We start from the raw sequence: 16108 nt of genomic DNA, 5'->3' as shown, positions 1-16108 counted from the left end.
AAAGGACCATATTATTAATATTGAAACATTTTACTTTATACAAATTTCTCATAGATTATGGTATATGATTAGTTTGAATATAATCAAAGCTTTGTTTGGAATCATTATGAGATTCTGTCTATATACATATATGTAGAAAATCTTACATATAGGATTGAATGAAGTTTTTTTTCTTCAAAATATCAAGAGTATATGATAATTTATGGATATGGTTACTCATTGTTGCACCTAATTCCTCCATTAGTGTGATGACTTAAGCTCTTTGGACATATTTCTATCATTATTGATCATGGAGTGCTGATATCTTTTTCTATTGTGAGCCATCCATATCAACATTATGGTCATTATAGGTGGATATTTTCATAAGTTGTTTCTTTGAGGTATCTAATTATGTTGTATTTTTTTCATTAATTGCCAGCTATCTTAGCGAGTATTGGTAAAATGTGTTGATCTATTGTAGGCCACCTCCAAGTTCTCGATCTCTAGTAAAAAATATCACATCCTTTCCACCATTCTTCTCTTCATATTTCTCGTATGTTGATTCTCATATCCTTGAATACCTTGTTGTTAGTTTGTGCTTCTATTCTTTTCAAATGAGTCCAAATGAGTACTTAACTACTTCCTTCAATTACTCTTCTATATTTAATGTAGGATCACGTGTCACGTGAGGTTGTGCTATTATTACTTTTGTGAGTATCTCATTCATGCTTTCTTTTGGGTGAACTCAAAATAATGGTTCCCACTTTTTTGCCACTTTTGACATTGAGATGAACAATTTTAAAATAATCTTCAACTTTCGACAACTATAACTTTTAAACTAATAAGAATTTGAAGATGATGTAAATTAGTGATTTGTAGAATTTTGTCTTTAGATTCTATATATATTTTTTTCAAATTTTTTTGAAGATTTTTTTAAAATTTTTTTCATCTCCCTCGAAAAGTAGTTTTTTACAACAAGCTACATTTTTAAGAGTGATGTGCCTCCTGAAACGCATAATTTTTTTTTATAAATGATAAAAACTCAATTCTTTCGAATTTTGGTTTGTAACATCAATATCTAGGGCTTGCAGTTGGTTTGATAGTGATATGTTGAATATTTTTCATTTTATTAAGTTTTGAAGTCCGACTAATTATATTTTAGACATAGGTCTATGTTTGAACACATAACTTGTTCTATATATATCGAAATTCATTTTTTTTTTGGTTAGAAAGAAGACATCAATATCTAGGACAAAGATATTTTTTAGAATTTTTTTGAATTAGCTTACTATTTTTCCCAGTGCAAATTCTTGTTTGGTGGAAAACCTATGTTTGGTAAAATTAAAAAAACAAGTTCATAATAAACTCAATATCTAATAAAATTATAGTCATTGGAAAGCTTGCTTCGAGGACTACAATAGTACATTTTGGGTTGTCAAGATCATTCCATTTGAGCCTTCAACTAGAGGTTTGAAGGCCAAAAATTTGCAAAAAAATGTAGAAAGCTTCTGGAAAGTGTTAAAAAAGGGGTTCGAACGAAGGGGGGTTCAAGCGAACCCCCCATTTTTAGGGGGGTTCGAATGAAGGGGGGCTCGATCGAACCCCCCCAATATAATTGAAAAACGACATAAACAAGCATTAGAGGTGCTTTGCTCGAAAGAGGGGGTTCGAGCGAAGTGGGGGCTTCACTCGAACCCCAAAGGGTAGTTCGTTCAAACACCCCCACTTTGCTCGAACCCCCTCCGATTTGTTTTTCCTCCCACCTTGTTTTTCCTTCATGGGTGAAAGTGGGAACCATTATTGTGAGCTTACCCTTTTATATTTACACATTTATCCATGTAATATTTTCTTGTCCTTTTTTCTAATATATCCATTAAATGATAATTTTGTAGAGAAGTTGGTTTTTCCAAACCCATATTGTATTCTTGAGAAATAGATGTGGTTACGCTTGGTGTGATAGTAACTACTTGGAGTTGCTACTTTTGTTGAGCTAGACACTCCTTAATTTTGTTAAGAGTATCCCATGCAATCACTTGGGAAAATTCAATCCTGGTTTTCTTTCCAAATTGTGTTCACCATCTTTAGTTTTCTCCCTTTCCTCCACATTGTATTTCTCCTTGGTAGCCTCTTGATTTAATGATTTTTCCCACAATTTCTTTCCTTGATTATCATATTCTTGTATTGTGTTTTCCCTTCTATTTTCTCTTTTATTTTCTCATCTACTTAGCCCTCAAAAGATTTTTTTTGGATGAGGCTAATTTTGTTTTTCCTAATCATCAATGTCATCATTGTGTACCCTTATATCATTACTATGATTTGTTCTCTTCATGATATATTGTTTCTATTATAGAAAACTTATTCATGTTGAGTTTCTATTTCTTCTTTTGTGAGCTCATTTTCTCCTTTCAATTCCTTTTTAGCAAGATTTCAACTTTTTTCCTCCTTGACATCCTCTTCTTTATCCATTTTCTTCCCTTCTATTGTTTCACTTTCTTTTGGATCTTCAAATTGTTCAACTATTGTAAATGTTACTAATTTCATTTTTTTTAACATCTACATTTTGTGCCTATATTGTGACCTTTCTATCTACCATCTTTTGATAATGTTTAAATGAATCGATACATGTTGCTTCATATTGCTGAATAGTGATTCGCAATGCACATGCAAATGATTTTGTTTTAAACCACTATGTTTATATGAGCTCATTTTTATAAATGTTTGTATATGTTAGAGTTATGATGAGATTCTAGGCTAACTACATGGTTTTGACCTAGTGGATGCAGGCAATTCACCATCCTCTAAGAAGGGAGGGAAAGTATCATCAGGAATGAGAGGTAATAGATGAAGGACCTAATGCTATCTAGAACCCTAATCCTGTAAGTTTTAGATTTGTTATGTTGAGTTAGGATTAGGATGCAGTATCCTCAACTTAGTGTTTATCCTGGTGAACCCTAGACAGTCAGTCTAGGGGTAAGGTTTGTTGCATCCTTGCCATACACTATGGCATTCCATTTAAGCAAAATTATAAAAAATGGAATCACTTGAATAAGTAATTATGAACTTATTTTAACCCTTAATGATTCATGTGATAAAAGAACAAATACATACATGATTATGTGTAAATATAATGGAAATGTATGTGTGTGTGAGTCATGCTATATGATAGTTAGCACGCACGCGTACACCTAGACACGCACGCACGTGCACCTAGGCACACATGCACATGCGCCTAAACACACACATGCGCTCGTGCACACATACATATACACTTCTATATAAAAAGATAGGATTATAATCATGTATGTATAATAAAATGAACAGGTCCACGACTTGAGTGTACCTTGCTTTAGGTATGTGAGTTCTGGATCATAACAACATCGCAAACTTTGTAAAGAAATTTATGTGCAGGTCTAATAAAAGAACCATCGGCTTTTAGTCGATGTGAATGAATGAAAACTGCATTCTCTTAAACCGCATTTGATATCACCGCCCTTCAAATAATAAGGGAACAGATTTACTGCATAAAGGAATGAGGATCCGAGGTAAAGAAGTGAAAATCAATGTTAATGAAATGTGAATTGGCTTGAAACCAAACGAAATGTTGATAACTGATTGCTATCTATCGAATTGGGAGCAATTTGAAATCTGTATGATATATACGGAAATGGATTAGTCTTTCTAAACACAGTTTTCTAATACAATAAAAAGATAAGCTCTGGATTTATCTTTGTAGAAGAACAATGAAAAGCTCAAGTGCATAGCAAGTAGAGGAGGGAAGGAGGCATAACTTCCCAGTCAAACAAAAGAGTTCTTCACACTGTATTTGCCAAACAATCTCTTGCCAGGTTACGTATTTTGGTAGTGTTATGATTTGTAAGAATTTTTAACGATGTTGTATAGTAATTGCAAGAAAAGTTTTCCCTTCTACTTAGTCGATAATGCATTATGAGCTCATTCAATGCTTAAATTAGCTTAAAGCATGAGATAGAAGTCTGAATGAATGTAGCTATGCAATAAGCTAGACGGTATAGCAAATGGTTTCATAACTTGTTCAGAAATTCGATAATTATACTTGAATATAAAGGAAGCATAATGATTTGAGTATTGATCATTATCATGAAATGGAACAAATACCTTATTAAATCTATAAAGGGAAACATAGAATACCGTCTTGCTAAATAAAATGCTGCGGCTCATTGTGGAAACTAGAGCAGAATTTTGCAAGGATAGACTTGGAAAAATTAGCCACAGTTAAAACCAAGGTTATACTCGACAAATTTGGTTCTTAGAACAGTTCAATAATAGCCAAATTTCAGCTACGAATCCTTTAAAAAAACAAAACAGCATAGGTTTATATTACTGATGCAAATTGTAAATAGCCTGACTTGATGAGGAATTTGGAACATAATTATGAGGAAGAGATATTTCAACATAGTTTCCAGACTGAGATTTCATACCTGTGAATCTGAGTGAGCAGAATGCTAGCTCATGAGCACAAGTATGGAATCAACAAATAATATCAACAAAGTAATTAAATATATGAAAGGTGTTTCAAAAAGGATGAGTAATAACAATGTGCTTATTATGACCAGTATGCTTTCTTTTAAAATTAGAAACATATGCTTAGAGCTAAGTAAGCCTTAAATTAGCATACGAGACAATCCCGATGGTTGAGAAATCTATCACTTGTTTTGGTCTAGTTGAGTAGGGTGATGAACAATGACTACACGCATTAGCATGTTGCAAATTTATAAAAATCTTTGGTCAAGGTGATGCTACAATGAGTATGTGTCAGTCAGTTCATTTGGTCCAGATTTGCAACCCAGTCAGAGGTCATACTAGTTAAAATCTGCCTATGGTGTGTGATTGACTAAGGTTGTGTAGGGTCAAACATCGGTCTTAGATGACATTAGATATAACATCTATTTATACCCTGCGAAGGGTCAGGTCTTTCCAATTGGAAGTGGCACGAGGGACTATTAAGTTTGTGGTTGGGCAGAAAATCGCCCTGATGATACTTTCACTCTTATCAAAGTTGCTATGATTATTTAAAAGATCATAATAGAAACCAAGAATTTGTAAAACCCTAAACTTCTCTTAAGTAATTTGTTCTATAGAATCATTTCCTTTTATTTCAAAAGAAAAGTTGATGTTAATTTCTCAAAGTTTAAATTTTAGTTAATTTGTTTTATTTTTAGTTGCTTAAGATTTAGCATGTTACACTTTGGTTATCTTTTTTTCTTCATTTTGGAGCCTTAGGGTTACCTCCTTAATATCTCTATGCCCTACTTTAGTGATAACATCTATTCTTTGTTTCTTCCTCATTATTTTTTCTTGTATTTTCTAAAGTTATTTATTTGTGGAAGTTGAGAATTTTAGTTCTGAAGTCAAGTCTTTGCAGTGCTTCTTTTCTTATGGAGGCTTCCAATTCTTTTGTTGCCTCTTCCTCTTTCTTTTTCTATACTATTTTCATGTAGGATATGTGAGAATTTTTTATTAAGTTCCCTTTATAAATGGGCTACTTTCAATGCAACAGATCATCACTTTATCATCATTTTATCGACAATGGTGGTAGGGGGATATTTGTTGACCAATTGAAGGGCCTCAATGTGTATGTACATGGCTTATATAACCTTTTGACATTGGGTTCTACTTCCTCTTTTTTCTTCTTTTTTGTTCCCTTTTCTATTTGACATTGGGTTCTACTTTCAAGTTATGATTTTAGTCATACGGTTTTTGTTGCTATTTCTAACATTTAAAGGAAGTTTAGGCCTAATGAAAATGCATGTATTGATATCTTCTATAAATCCTATGAGGTTGGTTTAAGATAAACACCAAAAGAGATCAAGCCCACAATTTTTAGAGTAAGCCCATGACTTGGTTGACTCCCTTGAGAAGATGATGGAAAAATACATAATGAGATTGTTGTCATCAAATATGGATATTGCAAAGAAATAAATGGATAAGTAGTGAGGATGTTGATGAGAACTGTTTTATTGATGTATTTTTATAGGAAATTGAGTTATTTGGCTCTTCACTTCATGAAAATTGTATGGATAATGAAGATGGTTTGTGCACTTACATTCAACTTGATTAGTGTACCTTTGAAGACAAAGATGTTGGCAATTATTTAATAAGGCCCATACCACCAAAGTTATGTAGAAGGCAACAAAATTCTTAGGCAACTTGATGAAACCCTTTATTTTACTTTGAGGAGGCGTAAAGAAAATCCTTGAGCAATTATCTAGATTTTCATAAGAGGTCATTAGGAATAATAATACATATAAGTGGCCCCAAGAAATCTAGAACAAATATAGAATTTTTGAGCTAGGGAAAGGGACCCAATAATCATGTACTTTTTATCAATTTGATTGAGAACAACTTGCTAAAGAGTTGCAAAAGAGGATTTGAAAGAAAAGTGAATGTCTAAGAATTCAGAAATTTCCTCTTGGTCAATTCATTTCTAACTAATCATGTCCAACTAAGAGGGCCTGGAAAAAGAGAAAGCTTGATATTAGCATTGATTTTTTTGTTACTAAATATTGGAGCCATAAGCAAGGAAAAAAAGTGTTCAAACATTGCAAAGCATGATCTAAGAGAGTGAGGATGGATTCATCATTGAAATGACAATTGACAAGTTGAAGAATGGAGATAGGAAAGGAGATGCCTTTAATCCTCTACAAGATAACAACATTGGTCAAGAAATATCCAAATCATTTAGCTAAAAGAACATATAAAGCTCGAGGAAGAGGAAAACGTTGACAAATAGAGTAGAAAAGCCCAAAAGAAGAAGACTTTCAACTATTATGGTGAGACAAGTCAATGCATCTAGAAAGAGCAATCAAACTTGCCAAAGAAAATTGAGGCCAAACCCAAGGGATTGAAGCAATCATGGATATAATAAATAACCATTCAATGCCTTAATATGATTTATCAAAGTCTAGTTTGATGAAAATAACTTCTTGTTAAGAAGGGTCAATCCCATACCTTCCAAAACATCAATAATATTGTGTTGGATATATCTAATTTTGATTGAGCCAATTTGTTTAGGCTCAACAATAACCAAAAGCAAGTCATGAATGCAAAGTGCAAAGGCATTGTTTGTGATCTTATGGGAAGTAGTCAACAAAATATTCAATTGCCAACTATAGATTTTGTAAGGAAGTTAAGTAGCGGAAACAACTTCCTACACTAACCTTGAGAGGAGGGTAATGCAAAACTTTTTCAGATCATTACAACAGTTACAGAAAATAGAAATAGATATAATAGCATTCATACCACAACACAATGATTTACGTGGGGAAAACCCTTTCGGGAGAAAAACCCCACCCTCCAAAAGCAGCTCAATATTTTATTCAGCAATCAAAAACAGATTACAAAATACTCGCAGAGCAAGCTCTTCGCAGGAGTACCACTAATCAGAGATTCAGAGGCAACTCAATAGCCATAGGACTCTTACACACAACCTCTATCTCACACACCTTATAAATAGGAGATACAATACAAGAAACCGTCAAACGGTATTACAAAACCATGGGCTAAAACCACCCAATAAGGTGTAGCCGACCTTATCTCCCTTCTATGACATGTTAAAGCACACATCAACACATGTCGCTCCCTTTTACAGCTCATTTATGTATCCGATACAAATTATTTTTCCTATTTCAGGAGTACAAACTTCCGGAGGCCATAACTTGAGAACCGGGTGTCCGATTGACGAACCGTTTGAAGCGCCGGAAAGCTCGCGAAGTGCTCTATCACATTGTAACCCGCTTCGCCGGTTACAGCCACTTTTCAGGGCGTTTCGGAGCCTCTAAAGTCCCCAAATTTAAGTTTAAACATTTTATTGCACCCCTCCAAGACGAAAACTTTAATATCTTCAAAACTAGCTGTGACCTTGCGACGCAACTTTACCGGAATGCTTATCTAGCCAACCAGAAGCTTCAAGGAGAGTTTCGCACCATTTCGTGCTCAAATGAAAACTTACTATAAATAGTAACCTCACATAAATGCAAGGTTGAGACACCATTTTTCCCAACAGATTTCATCAAAAATTGTTGAACTTTCCATTTTTTAAATTTCCATTTATCAATTTAATTTCTAAAAATAGGGGGTGATTTGTCTAAATAGATGTATTTTTTTTTCCCTTCAAGATGAGGAGATTGAAAACATTCTTTTAGCCCACTCCCTTGCCATATTTATTCACTACTTATAGTTTGATTTCTTGGGAATTTCAAGGAATAATTATGATTTTGTCCTAGACTTTGACATTTTTTAAAAGTTGAAAGCCCCAAATATGGTGCACGATATTGGTCATTGTTTGATTTGTTGAAATATCTAGAAGGAACACACTCAAATGATTTTCAATGGTATAACTATGCATATCAATTAGTTTTGAGAAAGGATTATGACCAATCTAAAAGAAACATGTTAAGTTTGGACTCAATATGATCAAAGAAATTCTTGGTGCAAATTTAGAGTTTTGATAAGATTTGTGGTTTTTTCCTCTTCTATCTCTTTCGATAACCCTTAAGGAAATTCAACTTACTAAATGAGCACACCGTTCTTTAAGTTTGGTTAAAACCAATATTGATAGAGCTTCAAAAGACAATCTTAAAAATCTTGGCTTTTGTGAAGTGTTTGTCATGAGCATATTGGGAGGGCTAATTTCTAGCTCATTAGTGGTCTTGGTGTTTGTTCTAATAATATCATTGAGACTATGGCCATTTGCCAAGCTCTTTTAGAAGCAAAGCTTGAACGTTTTACTATTATTATTATGAAATTTGACTTTAAAATCTTGATCAATCATTGCCAAAAGAGTTGTTCTTCTCAATTCTGGTAGTGGCAATTGAATGAATATAAGAAAGACATCAACATCCTCATTCTTGGTTTCAATATTGTTAGATGGAATCATACTAAAAGATTAGGAAATCAAGCATAATTTATTGGCTAAATCAATTTTGAACTAGAATGAAATCAATGTTGAAAATTGAAAATAATTAAGATTTTGTTGTCTCATACTTTAATAGATAATTTAATGTACTTGTGGATGCCGATTATATTACTTCTTTGGATTCTTGATTTTTGCTAGTGTGCTTCTTACTGGTACGATTGTTTCTTGTGTCTTCCAATTTATTCTCCTACAATTAATTTTATTATTACTATTTATTTTGAGTGGCTTTCTTGCTGCTCCCCTTTTTTATAACATGAAGACAAACATTACTTCTAACACTTCAAGCATGTACAATCTTTAGGGAAGCAAGTATTTATGCCATGTTAATGAGATTTGGTGACTTCCTCCTCTTTTATCGATTGTGTATTTTCAATCCAACTTAAATTTTTTATTTTTAAAAATTAATATGCCATGAATATTTTTAAGACTAACCAACCTACTTTACAATCTATTATCATTTGAATATAAACTTTTTATATGTTAAAAATAATAATTGTTTAATGTGTCACTTTTCCTTTACCTAAAACAGCAACTACTTAATTTAAAGTAAAATTATTTGTAAAAAATCCCTGAAACAGGCTATCCTGGTTTCTATGGCTGGACAAGAGATCATGTACCCGCATTATATGATGATAAGGTGGTAATTAATAAACAATGGGAGCCTCACCCTTTGTCAGCGTCATGTCGCAGTGTGCTGCATAAACTAGGAATTTCCAGCAAGTTTAAAACTAAAATATTCCTGGAAGTCACATAAATATTGGTTTCTGTCACTTTTCGCATGAACTCAGTTGGTAACTAATTGATGGTTTGCTTCGCTTTCGCCTGAATCTTTGTCAAGACTTGATCGTGACACTAGTCCAAATTAATGGTCTGTGACATTTTTTATATGTTATCAAATCAATTTTGGAGTTGGATGATATATGACATTGAAATGTGGATGGTATATCTCTTGATATTCAATAAGTTTTAATTTTTTAGTACGAAAGGGATGAGGTTGAGATCTTGTCATAGATGATTTTGACGAAATAGGTACCTTTTAATTTTTATTTCTAATAGAAGAAATATCAGCATAACCTCATCTCCTATTGAAAATCAAAATGAATTTGTCAAAGAGAAATATCAGCATAAACTCATGATTCTCTATTAGAAAGCAAAATCGACTTGTGAAAGAAGTATCAACATAAACTTATAATTTTTTAGTGAATAGTAAAATAGATTTGTGAAATGAATATTTTTCAGTTTTTATTCTAGTTAGAGTTAGAAAAATATCAGCACAAACTCATTATCTTTTATGGAAAAACAAAATGAATTTGTCGAAAAAAAGTATCGAAAATGAATTTGTAAACTTATGATGGCATATTGGAAAACAAAATAAACTTATAAACATATAAAATCCTCCATAAAAATAAAAAGAAAGAATAACAGGGGAATGGTGTTGGGCATCAGGCCAAAACGGTTGTGTTAGTGGATGGAGAGAATATAAGTGTGAAAAGAAAGGAATATCAGTGCTGAATCTCTTTATGCTTCTATGTGACCACTGATTCACCCCTTCCATCCGCATGAATTTAGAAATATAATAGCTAGACAGCGCACCATTTTGATCCCACGCATTGAGAAAAGATGATGCTTTTATGCAGAGGTGCTAGGTCAGTGTGCACTAGCCATCAATCATGATTGATTAGTGATGGGACTGGCTGGAATTTGTGGATTTTCAGAATAAAATTGGAATTAGTTACAGTGTGGAGCCCAGTTCTTAGTTAATATTTTAGAGAAAAGAATCTGGAATCAATTATTTGTTAATGTGTGTTCTTATCTAAAATTTCAAATTAGAGTGTTTAATAAGAGTTCAACTTTTTAAGATTTGTAGATTTTATTGAGAACTTCATTTAAAAAGTAATTTTAGGATTGATCTAAGGTAGGTACAGTTTGCAAATATAAGATATGTGTGGGGTAGACATTCCACTAACAAAAATAGAATGAAAGATCAGTACAGTCTACTTCAAACCTAATATTTAAGATTAAAAAATATCAGGTTTAATCTTATTTATCAAGGAAATTTTTGGAAACTGTTGAACAAATTATTAAGAAATCTTTTTAATCTGTTATCAAAATTATGTCATGTTTTTTGTTCAATAGTTAAAAGATAAGTTTTTTGTATTTTAAAAGTTAATTATTTAGTATTTTGGAAGGTGAATGAGATGAAGAATGGATTAGGTGAGATTATCTTTAAATATAAAAGTTAAATTTAATTTTTTTATTTTAACAAAAAATAGAATAATTATTGTTCTGAAGTGTGTTGGCCAGATGGTTGAGCAGTTGAAAAATATGGTAAGCAATTGTAAGTTAGAAACCCAATTTACCAGCTGTGCTGAGTATGGGATAGTTCAGATAGCAATCCCAAAATTTTTAGTAACTCCCCCACTCCAAAATTAATATGGAACTATTGCTGGATTGCCGATTCTCCATATTACATAAATAGAAAAGAAAAATAGAACATGTATTACCCACTTTTATAAGAGAATAAGATTTAAAACCTTTTGACAATTGAATTATTAGACCAATCCTTTCATATTTAAATATAACAGAATATATTCTTACCTATCATAAATTCAACAATCAAACAGAAATTTAAGATTTAATTATTTAAGTAAAACTTTCCTTCTTCAAAACAATGGGTCGAGGATTCAAACCTTGACATTTTACCAGTCTAGAAACTCAAAAAAACCTCCAAATGTCTGATCCTTAATCATACCCCATCACTGCAGCAGTGTCCTTTTATAAAGCTCTAAAAGCTGCCACCACAGATTGGCACTCAACTATAGCACTTAAGATTGATTTGGTACGGGCAACCGCCAAAATCCCCAAATAGAGCAGAGAGAATAAGGGGAAGTCAGGATAAAAATCTGGTGAAGAGTAACAGCTTAATACCATAATCTTGGTGGGCATTGGGTCATGGTGGAGAATCTTACCCTCAAATTTTATTGTTAGTGTGGAAGCCCACTTGGGTACTCTTTCATTATCTTACCGACCTCATCCTCTACTCCTTTAAATTCTTCCTCTCCTCTCTCTGCCTGTTTGAGTCCAATCCCATCTCATTTTCATCTTTTCATCAGAAGCACACAACAATGCTTCTTCCAGATTTGCAAACTAGGACGCAGGCACCAGTTCTGGTGCCTCCATCTCTGCCCACTCCCTTCGAATGCCTTTATCTCTCTAATCTGGATGACCAGCTGTTCCTTAGGTTTTCCATCAAATATTTGTTTTTGTACCACAGAAAAGATAATGACAAGGAGAATGATGGAGATGCAGGCGAACGTATAAAGACTGCTCTGGGCAGAGTTCTTGTCTATTATTATCCATTGGCTGGAAGGCTGAGGAGAAGCGAGAAAGAGCCGGATAAATTAGAGGTTGTTTGCAATGGTGAAGGAGCTCTGTTCGTGCAGGCTCATTCTGACTTGACTCTCCAAGAATTCCAGCGTCTCCCCAAGCCTTGCAAGTCATGGAGGAAACTCTTACACAAGGTGCAGGCTGACAGTTTTGTGGACATTCCACCGCTTGTAGTTCAGGTAAACTTGTTGCCTCACAGAAGTAAAAAGAGTACAGTTTGTGATTTGTTTGTATTTTTTATAAATTCTTTTGATGGATTGTAGAGTGTGATATAATGTTTTAGATTAGGTTCTATGATATATTAATTAGAATGATTTTCTATCATAAGATTATGAATGCTAGATTTTTTTGCATAGTCGTTTTAGAGTGTAAATTCTGAAGTGTGATTCAACATTTTAGATTATATTTTGTGGTTTAAAGAATATTTGTTTACATTGACAGATTATTCAATGTGATTCAACATATCAGATTATATTTCATAATCTATTATTACAGTTTCTCATGTTGGTAACAATTATAAAGTGAATTTGATGTTTTAAATCATATTATTCCATAATCTATTCTAATATTTCTTATGATAGATTATGGAGTGTGATTCAGCATTTCCTATCACTTTTTAGAACTCGCAAATGTTTTCTTAGAACAAAACTTTGTCATGTTGATAGATTAGAAAAAGGTGATTCAATGTTTCAAAATAAAACATGAACCATGAAAATACTTTGTTATGTTGATACAAATTAAAGAGTGATCCAATGGCTTTGATCAGTATGATCCCCAAATAATCTTCTTATGTTATTCTTGGGTTTTAAAGTGTGATGCAACTATTTAGATCATATTTCATGATTCATAAGAACATATTTTTATGTTGATGACAGATTATAAAACGTGATAAAAATTTTAGATCATAATTCATGATCTATCAGAATATTGTCTTCTATTAATAATATATCTATTATGATTCAAAACAATGATTTTTTTTTTTTATATACTATTGACATGAAAAAACAAAAAAACTTATGTTTAACTTAACTAAAACAAATCATAAAATGTGATATAAAATATTGATGTTTAGAACATGCACACAGTTATTATTTCTAAAATCAGAAGTAAAAAGTTCAAGTGCATTATAGATAATTGGAGGCAATAATGTGTTTGTGTGACCATTGTAGATGATTAGATGCAATCATGTGTTCAATGTTGTGAGACCATTGTAGAGACAATCATGTGTTCAATGTTGTCTAACCATGGTAGATAATTAAAATCAATAATGTGTTCAATGTTGTTGTGTAGGTCACAGAACTAAAGGGTGGTGGAGTGGTGGTGTGTGTAGCAATAAGCCATTGCTTGTGTGATGGCTTGGGAAGCTCACAATTTGTCCATACATGGGCACAAATTGCTCGAAAGGCAACAGATATGGACCCATTTCCCTTGCCATACTGGGGGCGAGAGCTACTAAGGCCTAGAAATCCACTTCAAATCCAATATTCACACCCTGAATTCAGACCTGTCCCTGACCTATGCAACTTGAAGAGCAGGTTGAGCAGCGATACCTTAGTCCGCACTTCCCTCCGTTTCACCGGAGATCAGCTCTCTGCTCTTAAAAGAACCGTTTGTAATGACAAAGGTAAATTTTGATCAATAAAAATAGAATTATTTATTAATGATATCATATTTTCACAAATGTTAAATTTCTAAATTAGAGTGATATTCAGAAATTTAACATTGATTATAACTATTTATTATTTTTTAAGTATTAACATTCACTAACCATTAAACTAATTGACCATTGAAATAGATGGTACCACTTGCACATCCTTTGAAGCCATCTCCAGCCACATCTGGAGGTGTTGGATTAGGGCCATGGGGCTACCTGGTGGGCAGAGCATCAAGCTGCTCTTCAGCGCCAATGTGAGGCACAAGCTCCAACCACAGCTTCCTGCGGGCTTCTATGGAAACGCCTTTGTGCTTGCCTGTGCAGAGAGCACTGTAGATGAGCTCACAGAGCGCCCTCTCTCCTACGCCGTACAGCTTTTGCAGAAGGCCAAGGCCAGACTTTCGGATGATTATGTACGCTCCGTGATTGACTATTTGGCTGATAAAAGTGTCCGGCCTGATATGGTGGCGAGTTTGGTGATTTCACAGTGGTCGAGAATGGAGCTAATGGAAGTGGATTTTGGGTGGGGGAAGCCCCTTCATGCTGGGCCCCTTGCCAGTGACATTTATTGCCTTTTGCTGCCTTCTTCCTCTGCGCCGAATGCTGCCCTAGATGTTCTGCTCTCCCTGCCCGAGTCTGTTCTTCATAGGTACGCGTTTTACATGCGGAGCATTTCAGATTTTGCCCCCAAATCTCCTTGATCTGCTCAAGCCCCACAAATGATTTTGGATGGATGTCAAAATCTTGACCTGTACTGGTGATGGATCACACATCATTGCCGTAATCTTGTCAGCGAAATATCTCGATGATGAATCATCGAAAATCTTTAAAGGCTGTCACTGTTGCAGATTTTACCTCGGAATTTCCTTGATGTACTTAGGGCAAACCTACAAGTAATATTGGATGCATGTAAAGTATTTTGACCTTCCTTATGATGGATTGCACAATTTGTCCTTTAACTTGATGGTCTTGTCTATAATTTTGCTCATGATGGTAACAAAATGTGATATAAAGTAATGCTCTTAAGTATATAATTTAGATGATGAATCATATAGCAATGATTTTTTTTAAAAATAAAAAGGATAATTGAGGTCAACATCACTACATATGAGTCTTTTGAATTAATTATTTTTATTAAGGAATTCAAATCTACTTAACTAAGGTCAATGGTCTTATGAATGTGTGATCCCAATCAAATAATCCAAACTTGTTTTATGTCAATACCATCGATCTTATAAACTAGTGATCTCAATCAAGGACCCAAACCCATCTAACCAAGACCGACACCATTAGCACTGTACATTGAGGACTATAATTAAAGAACCCAAATCAACCAAAGCAAAAAAATACCATTGGTCTTGTTAACTAGTGATCCTAATCAAGGAACTCAAAAGAACCCAAATCAACTAAAGAAAAAAATACCATTGGCCTTGTAAATTAGAGATCCCAATCGAGGAACCCAAACCCGTATAACTAGTGATCCTAATCAAGGAACTCAAAAGAACCCAAATCAACCAAAGAAAAATATACCATTGGCCTTGTAAATTAGAGATCCCAATCGAGGAACTCAAACCAGTATAACCAAAGAACCTAGACTTGTTCGATGTCAACACCATTGACCTTATAAACTAGTGATCTCAATCAAGGAATTCAAACCCATCTAGCCAAGACCGAAACCATTAGCATTGTAAATTGAGGATTATAATCAAAGAACCCAAATCAACCTAAGAAAAAAATACCACTGGACTTGTAAATTAGTGATCCCAATCAAGGAACCCAAACCCATGTAACCAAGATCAACACCATTAGGTTGTAATTGACAATTCTAATAAAAAACCCAAATCAACCAAATAGAAAAATACCCTCGACCTTGTATACTAGTTATCTCAATCAAGGAACCCAAACACATCTAACAAAAACCAACACCATCAGTGTTGTAAATTGAGGATTCTAATCAAAGAACCCAAGTTGGCCAAAGAGAAAAATACAATTGACCTTGTAAACCAATGATCCCAATCCAGAAACCCAAACCCATCTAAGCAAGACCAACACATCGACATTGTAAATTAAGGATTCTAATCAAAGTATCCAAGTAGACAAAAGAGAAAAACACTATAGGCCTTGTAAACTAGTGA

The 16108-nt window shown here is 33.6% G+C and overlaps 1 protein-coding gene across 1 annotated transcript; it reads left to right on the top strand.

Annotated features, from left to right (window-relative positions):
- Window positions 1-11594: 11594 nt before the first annotated feature.
- On the top strand, window positions 11595-14932 carry LOC131033404 (alcohol acyltransferase 9). The gene is made up of 3 exons (XM_057964640.2): window positions 11595-12498; window positions 13610-13943; window positions 14115-14932. The coding sequence occupies exons 1-3, from the start codon at window positions 12058-12060 to the stop codon at window positions 14672-14674; spliced, it is 1335 nt and encodes a 444-aa protein (XP_057820623.2). The 5' UTR covers window positions 11595-12057; the 3' UTR covers window positions 14675-14932.
- The last annotated feature ends 1176 nt before the right edge of the window (window positions 14933-16108 follow it).

Source organism: Cryptomeria japonica, chromosome 7 (assembly GCF_030272615.1).
Source record: "Cryptomeria japonica chromosome 7, Sugi_1.0, whole genome shotgun sequence".
NCBI classification, from domain to species: domain Eukaryota; kingdom Viridiplantae; phylum Streptophyta; class Pinopsida; order Cupressales; family Cupressaceae; genus Cryptomeria; species Cryptomeria japonica.
This window is presented reverse-complemented; position numbering and strand designations above follow the sequence as displayed.

What these genes read in the sequence shown, in the direction of transcription:
- LOC131033404 (XM_057964640.2), top strand. Translation starts at nt 12,058, where the DNA reads ATGCTTCTTCCAGATTTGCAAACTAGGACGCAGGCACCAGTTCTGGTG. An exon ending in TTCCACCGCTTGTAGTTCAG is followed by an intron (nt 12,499 to 13,609) that starts GTAAACTTGTTG and finishes GTTGTTGTGTAG; the next exon opens with GTCACAGAACTAAAGGGTGG. An exon ending in AACCGTTTGTAATGACAAAG is followed by an intron (nt 13,944 to 14,114) that starts GTAAATTTTGAT and finishes CCATTGAAATAG; the next exon opens with ATGGTACCACTTGCACATCC.